General features: G+C 33.9%; 1 protein-coding gene across 1 annotated transcript; it reads left to right on the top strand.

Annotated features, from left to right (window-relative positions):
• The first annotated feature begins 6229 nt into the window (after positions 1-6229).
• On the top strand, positions 6230-7047 carry LOC105173120 (Late embryogenesis abundant (LEA) hydroxyproline-rich glycoprotein family). The gene has a single exon (XM_011094777.3). The coding sequence runs from the start codon at positions 6293-6295 to the stop codon at positions 6950-6952; it is 660 nt and encodes a 219-aa protein (XP_011093079.2). The 5' UTR covers positions 6230-6292; the 3' UTR covers positions 6953-7047.
• Positions 7048-7297: the final 250 nt, after the last annotated feature.

Raw genomic sequence — 7297 nt, 5'->3', positions numbered from 1 at the left:
CAGTTTTAGCAACAGGTGAAAAGTTATCAATGAAATCAATAACAGGTATTTGATTATAACCCTTGGCTACTAGTCTAGCCTTATATCTTTCAATAGTGCCATCAGAGTTAAGTTTGAGTTTATAGACCCATTTGCAGCCTATTGTTCTTTTATTTTGTGGAAGTTCTATAATGTCCCAGGTTTCATTTCTTTCTAATGCATCTAATTTAACATTCATAGCCTCTTTCCATTCTTTTCTTTTAATGGCTTGGCTATATGATTTAGGTTCCATCTCATGAGAGGTAGCAGTAAGGAAACAATTATGCATTTCTTCAGTATAAGCAACAGATAATATGTCTGTTTCTGCAGATTGTGAACAAATAAAGTCTTGAAACTTAATAGGCCTAGAAATGGTTCTAGTAGATCTCCTAAGCTGCCTGTTTTGTTCTTGTTCAGTATCAAGAACTTGATTTTGATTTTGTCTATCTGAATTATGTTCCCTCTCAGGTGTTTCATCATCAATATCTGTCTTATCAATATCTGATCCTAATGCAGGTGTTGAGCATGTCAAGGGATCAGTTTGCTGCCCTATATATGGGAAGGTATGTTCCTGAAAGGTAACATCTCTAGATATCAATATTTCTCTTTTGTTTAAGTCATACAGTTTGTAGCCTCTTTGATTACTAACATATCCTAACAAAACACACTTGGATGCTCTAGGGTCAAATTTTGTTTTATTAGGATAAGTGTTTGTAGCAAAACGTAAACATCCAAAGGTCCTAAGATGATTATAGTTAACAGGCCTTTTATACAACACTTCATAGGGTGTTTTCCACTTTAAAACATGTGTAGGAAGTCTATTAATAATATAAGTCGCAGTCAAAATAGCATCAGTCCAAAACATTTTTGGCAAGTTAGATTGAAACATAAGTGCTCTAGCTACTTGTAAAAGGTGTTTGTGTTTCCTTTCAACTATACCATTTTGTTGTGGTGTGTAGGAACATGTGGTTTGGTGTATGATACCTTCTCTTTTAAAGAACTCTTGACATTGTGTGTTTAAAAATTTAGTGCCATTGTCAGTCCTTATAGTTTTTATCTTTTGATTGAATTGAGTAGTAATCATCTTATGAAAGTCAATAAGAATGTTTATAGTTTGAGATTTGTATTTCATTAAGAAGGTCCACGTACATCTACTTAGGTCATCCACAATAGTAAGGAAATAAGAACATCTAGAGATGGAAAATTGATTGTAAGGTCCCCATAAGTTTATATGCATTAGTTCAAACACATCTTTAGAGCAAGAACTACTAAGAGGAAAAGACAATCTTTGTTGCTTGACTTGTGGGCAGATTTCATAATTAAGAGAATGAACTTTATTATCTTTTATTAATCCAATGTGTAGGATTACAGAATCTGATACATGTCCCAGTCTTTTGTGCCAAATTTCAGAACTAACACTAGATACATTCAAGCTAAATTCTGCATAGGCAGCTAGAGTCCTTTCTATATGATCTTGTTGAACAGAGTGATGGTCAAGAATGTAGAACTTTCCTACTAGGCTTCCTACTGCAATAACTTCTCTACTCTTCAGGTGCTGCAAGATACAATGAGTAGGGAAAAATTTAAATCTAATGTTAAGACTTCTCACACAAACTTGCTAACAGATAACAAATTAAATTTCAGTTTAGGAACACAGATAACATCATGCAAGATAATCTTGTCAAATAACAATAGATTTCCAGAATTGACAATAGAATGTTTTGTGCCATCTGCAAGATGAATAGAATGATTAGTTCTATGATCAGTAAGTTTCTTGAATAATGTGGGATTATTTGACATGTGTGTGGTAGCACCACTGTCAATAATCCACATATTTGAGCATAATTCTTTCAAAACAGGAGGTTTGGAACATTTACTTGAATATTCAACATTTCTCACATAGTTATTGGTAGATGCTCCAGACTCAATCCTCCAAAGTATTTTTGAATTTCAGTTCTAACAATTTCTGCCATAGAACCTTCATCTGCTGCACTGTGTGCAAGTTCTGCAGAATCTGTGGCCATTGATGCTCTGTTGTTGTTCTTTCTTTGTTCAATGAGGGTTTTGTACCACTCAGGGAACCCATATATCTCAAAGCATACCTCCTTTGTGTGTCCACTTTTGCCACATTCTTTGCAAATTTGTGATTTCTTATCAGGGTAGTTCTTCTTTTGAAATGTCTTTGATCTTTCATAAGGTTTTGTAATTTCTTTGAGCATACCACAATTGCATCAGTTGGTCAGAGTCCTTTATCTCTGCAATTTCTTTGAGCATACCACAATTGCATTGTTTCATTGCACCACAGCTGCATTTCGGGCTTGGTGTGACACAAGCCAATTCATCCCAAATTTTCTTTAGTCTTGAAAAATATGCAGGAACAGACAATGTACCTTATGTAATTGAAGCCACTTCTCTCTTCAACCGGTATATCATTGGACTATTGCTTTGTCCAAATCGTGTTTCCAGGTCAATCCACAAATCTCTTGCAGTGTTGGTGTACATGAAACTTTCAACAATGTTCTTGGATATTGAATTCAATATCCAACAAGTAACCATGGAGTCAGCCTTTATCCATTGTTCTAGTTTTTTTCCACTTTCAACTGGTTTGGTGCTTTCTCCATTAATGAATCCTAACTTTACCTTGGCCAATGAGGCCAACTTGATCGACCTGCTCCAAGAAAGAAAGTTGGTGCCATCTAGAGGGGTTGTTACCAGGCTTATTCCTGGATTTTCGCTTGGATGCAGCTTGAAATTTTCAGATTCTTCTGCCATATTTTTTATTGATTTCAGTAGGGATAACAAGAATGATTTTGGGGTTGAATGGGGTAATCAGAGACCATCAATGATGGCTCTGATACCATGTAAAAGTTTGAGTATAAGAGTACACGGAAGCCATGGGATCAAGAAGGAAGCAATCAATTTATTGATACTCAAGTTTAGAAGCTATGTCACAGATAAGAAGGCAAACTCTGCCTTATATACAGCAAGAACCCGTTGCTGAAGCTTAACTAATTCTTGAACTAAAACAACCAACAAAGTGCTAATTAAAGAAAAACGTGAATGCACCTTTATAAGTGAGAATAAGAGTTAACGGGTATGAAAAGGCGCATTACTGCTGGAAGCTCAAAACCGTAAAATGAAAACGCGAGCAATCAAAACAACAACTCTAGTTCAGACGCAGGCTTCTCCTTCTTCTTCACTTGGAGCTTCATCTTCATCTCTATCTTCTGTAGCAGCAGGTGACAGTAACTTCCTCTAAAGAAGGTAAGGCCAAGCTTTACCCAATTTTACAAAAAGCCTTCTTGATTCCGCTCATCTTGGGCGCTCATTCGCTTGTCCTGGAAGTTGTAAGCTGGTGATTTCTCTGGGAGGTTGCCAGCATGAAAATGGTTTTCACACTCGTCCCTCAAGTTCTTCATGATCAACATTCCCATTTCTAGCTCATGGTGGAGTATTCATCGTTAATGCTTAGATCAACTTCCCAGAGACAACACCAAAGTTGATGGGACAAGCTTAGAATTTACTATCTAAGAATAATCTAGTAATTATAAGAGAATTCAAATCGTACAGTTTTAACTTTTCATTGCTAGCTTTTCTATGGAAGGAATTTGACTTTTCTCTTGAATTGTCCTTTGATTGAGCTTTTATCTCCATCACCCTGTTAGTTTTTTAATTGAAATAATATATATACATATATAAATGTTAATCTAAAAATATATCTTCCATTTGACTTTTACATAATTAAAACTTTTATACAATATATTTCAATTATTAATTCATTTAATTCATTTTAGCCGTTTTGAAATGGTAATGAGATGGAGAGATATATTTGGAACACATGGGAGTTCTCGTGCAACAATTATATAATTAGTGGGTTGAGTGATTAATAGTATCAGTAGTGGTTAGCACATTTCTTGACTTGCTTATTTAATAATAATAGCATGAAATATGAGAACTATATATATATATGGAGTTGCGAATCATGTGCAAATTTAATTAAAATTGATGTGTCATCACAAATCGCAAATAAAATAAAATAAAAATCTCCCGAAATTTGACCGTAGAAATTACCCATTAGAAAATAATTCTTCGTACACATTTTTCATCAATTCTACAATTGATGTTTGTGTTTTTTATTTTTGTTTATCCAAAAACCTTTGTCCTACCATTAACTATATGTATTTTTTGTCCTGTAATTTAGATTATTAATGTTTTCGTCTTTTAATGTTTTAGAAGAATATTTTGATTCTATATTTTTTTTAATTTTTATGATTTTAATCGTTTTTTAAAATGAGTTCATCATTCTTGCTGAAAAAATACGTGTGCATCACATGCAAATTTTTTAAAATAGACCTATTGCTCCTATCAACTCATTTTTTCTTGTACTTTTGTCTTTTAAATTTTGAAAGTAGCATTTTGATTTTATATTTTTTCAATTTTCGTAATTTCAATCTTTTAATTTTTTAGGATACCCTAAAAGTGTCAATTATTACACCCTTTTTATATTTGAAATTGATGACATGAAAATTATGTAGTACAAAAAACTTCAATTTAACATATTAGAGATTTAATTTTTAAATACTTCCAAATTATCCAACCATATTCTCCCAAAAATCATGTCATTATTTAAGAGTTTACTGTGTGGTTATTCAATATTTATTTTATTCGAAATATTTTTTTTTTGGAAAAAGTTATTTTAGTCTGCTAAGTATGTCTAATTTCAAATTTAGTCCGATAACTATGTCCACTTTTGTTTAGGTCCGGTAACTTACGAAAATGCTTACTTTTAGTCTTCTGGCAGATTTTCGGACAATTTTACCCCTATGAGTGCATATGAACTAAAACTGCCTTTCAAAAGTTGCATAGAGGTAAAATTGTTCGAAAATCTGCCAAATGACTAAAAGTAAGTAATTTAGTAAGTTACTGGATCTAAACAAAAATGGACATAATTATCGGACTAAAATTAAAACTAAGCATACTTAACGGACTAAAATAATACTTTTTTTTTTAACGTATATTTAGTGTTTCTAAAATTGTTTTTCTATGTTGTAACAAATAAAGGGGTATTATTGAAAAACAAAAAATATTTGAATTGCACTTAGTCAAGAGGACATCATAGTAAGTATCAAAAAGGCAAATCATTTCATTTGAATTTTCGTCCAAACATAGCAAATTCAACTCAAATTCCCACATATTTCAGGACAAAGGAACTTCAAACACAAAAATTCTGGTATGAAATTCGGATCAAATATTGAGCAGATGTAATATATTTATTATGTAATTAATGTATAATTTTAAAAAAACAAAATTAATCAATGTATTTATAGTGCGATTGATTTAATTTGATCAAAGCTGAACTAGGTAAAATTTTGCAGTGAAAAAATATGGTTAAGTCAATATACTTTCTTCCTTTTTTTTAATTTGTTCAAATTATATTATGAATTTCATTTATCAATAACTAATATTCGTTAATTATCAACGTTAAATATATGAATTAACGATACTCACTCATCGGTGAAACTTGAAAACTTATGACCTTTTAATAATAGAACCTCAGATTTGTCGATTAAATTATACCCAAATTAAATTTTATCGAGTCAAATCAATTACAAAGCAAATACGATATACTTATCATATGTTTAAAAAATTACATCTAGCACCCTTAAGGTTTGCTGCCGTCTAACAAAGTAATCCGTTCATTAGCCAAAATTCATTGAATTTACTGATATTAATAAAAAAAAAATGAATGAAAAGGTGATATTTACCCTCGATTGATTTATTATTAACTTATTGTAGGTCAAACAATATGTTTCCGACTAATCTACCCTTATAATGGTGAAGATATACTTCCTCATATGTATTGACGCGTGAATACGTATGGGGGTAATTTGATTATGAAAAGATTTATTTGACTTACAATAAATCAGTAATAAATCACGGGAGGTAAGTATAGATTCTTTTTTTATTTTTTTTTAACTATCAATAAATTCGGAGAATTTTGATTAATGAAGAAATTTATTTATTAGACGGAACCAAATTTCAAAAATATTAAATATAATTATACTAAACCTTAATAAAAGAGAATGTAATTATGCTGTAATTAATTGAGATACTGCCAAATACCAAATTCTTAGAATGGTTAAGTCAAGCAGGGTATCAAAAGGGCAGGCCTTGACTTCCACAACCTCAAGCCGCCCACACTACCACTGCACCACAGCACTATATAAACGAACTTAACCAACTCTTTCTAATTCAGAACCCACAAACTTCAACAATGGTGGAGACTTCAGAGCAAGTCCGCCCTCTCGCCCCCGCCTCCGACCGCCCCATCAGCAGCGACGACGAAGAAGCCGCCGTCTCCGGAACCCGCCGCAGGCGGTGGGTCAAATGCTGTGGCTGCATCGGGGCCGTGGTCCTCGTCCAAGCCATAGTCGTCGTCATCCTAATCTTCACAGTCTTCAAAGTCAAAGACCCGATCATCCGGATGAACGGAGTTACGGTCGAGAGGCTAGAGCTGATAAACGGCACCACCACCCCACAGCCGGGCTCCAACATGACGCTAAACGCCGACGTTTCGGTGAAGAATCCGAATTACGCTTCGTTCAAGTACCAGAACACGACGACCGCGCTCTTCTACCGCGGGACGGAGATCGGGGAGGCGCGTGGGCCTCCGGGTAGAGCGAAGGCCCGCCGGACGATGAGGATGAACATAACGGTGGACGTGATGACGGATCGGATCCTGTCGCAGCCGGATTTGAGTTCGGATATAAACTCGGGTTTGATCGCGATCAGTAGTTATACGCGGGTTGGCGGGAGAGTGAAGATGTTCATCATCAAGAAGCATGTGACGGTGACGATGAACTGTACCATTACGATCAACGCCACGAGCCAGGCGATTCAGCAGCAGAAATGTAAGCGAAAGGTCAAGCTCTAGCTGTAGTATAGAGTAGTAGGGTATACAGTATATGTACGTATACGTATGTATGTATTTTTGGTATACATATACAAGTAGTACGACGTTGTCTTTTTTTTTTTTTTTTAATTTTTCGAGCTATAATTTATTCTAATACAATTATGTGGCGTTTGAATTGATGAATTTAAAGATGAGATTTTAAATTTATAATAATAAATTAAGATAACTTTTACTTTTTGTTATTAGTTGGGATATCCTACTTAATTATCTTTGACTTTTTGTTTATTTTATTTTGAATTGGTCCGGTATTAATAGCTACAGTCCGTAATTGAATATGATTGAATTGTAATTCTATAATTACACATG

Source organism: Sesamum indicum, linkage group LG11 (assembly GCF_026168435.1).
Source record: "Sesamum indicum cultivar Baizhima isolate 11 linkage group LG11, ASM2616843v1, whole genome shotgun sequence".
NCBI lineage: Eukaryota > Viridiplantae > Streptophyta > Magnoliopsida > Lamiales > Pedaliaceae > Sesamum > Sesamum indicum.
Note: the sequence above shows the minus strand (reverse complement) of the source record. Positions and strands in the feature narration are given on the sequence as shown.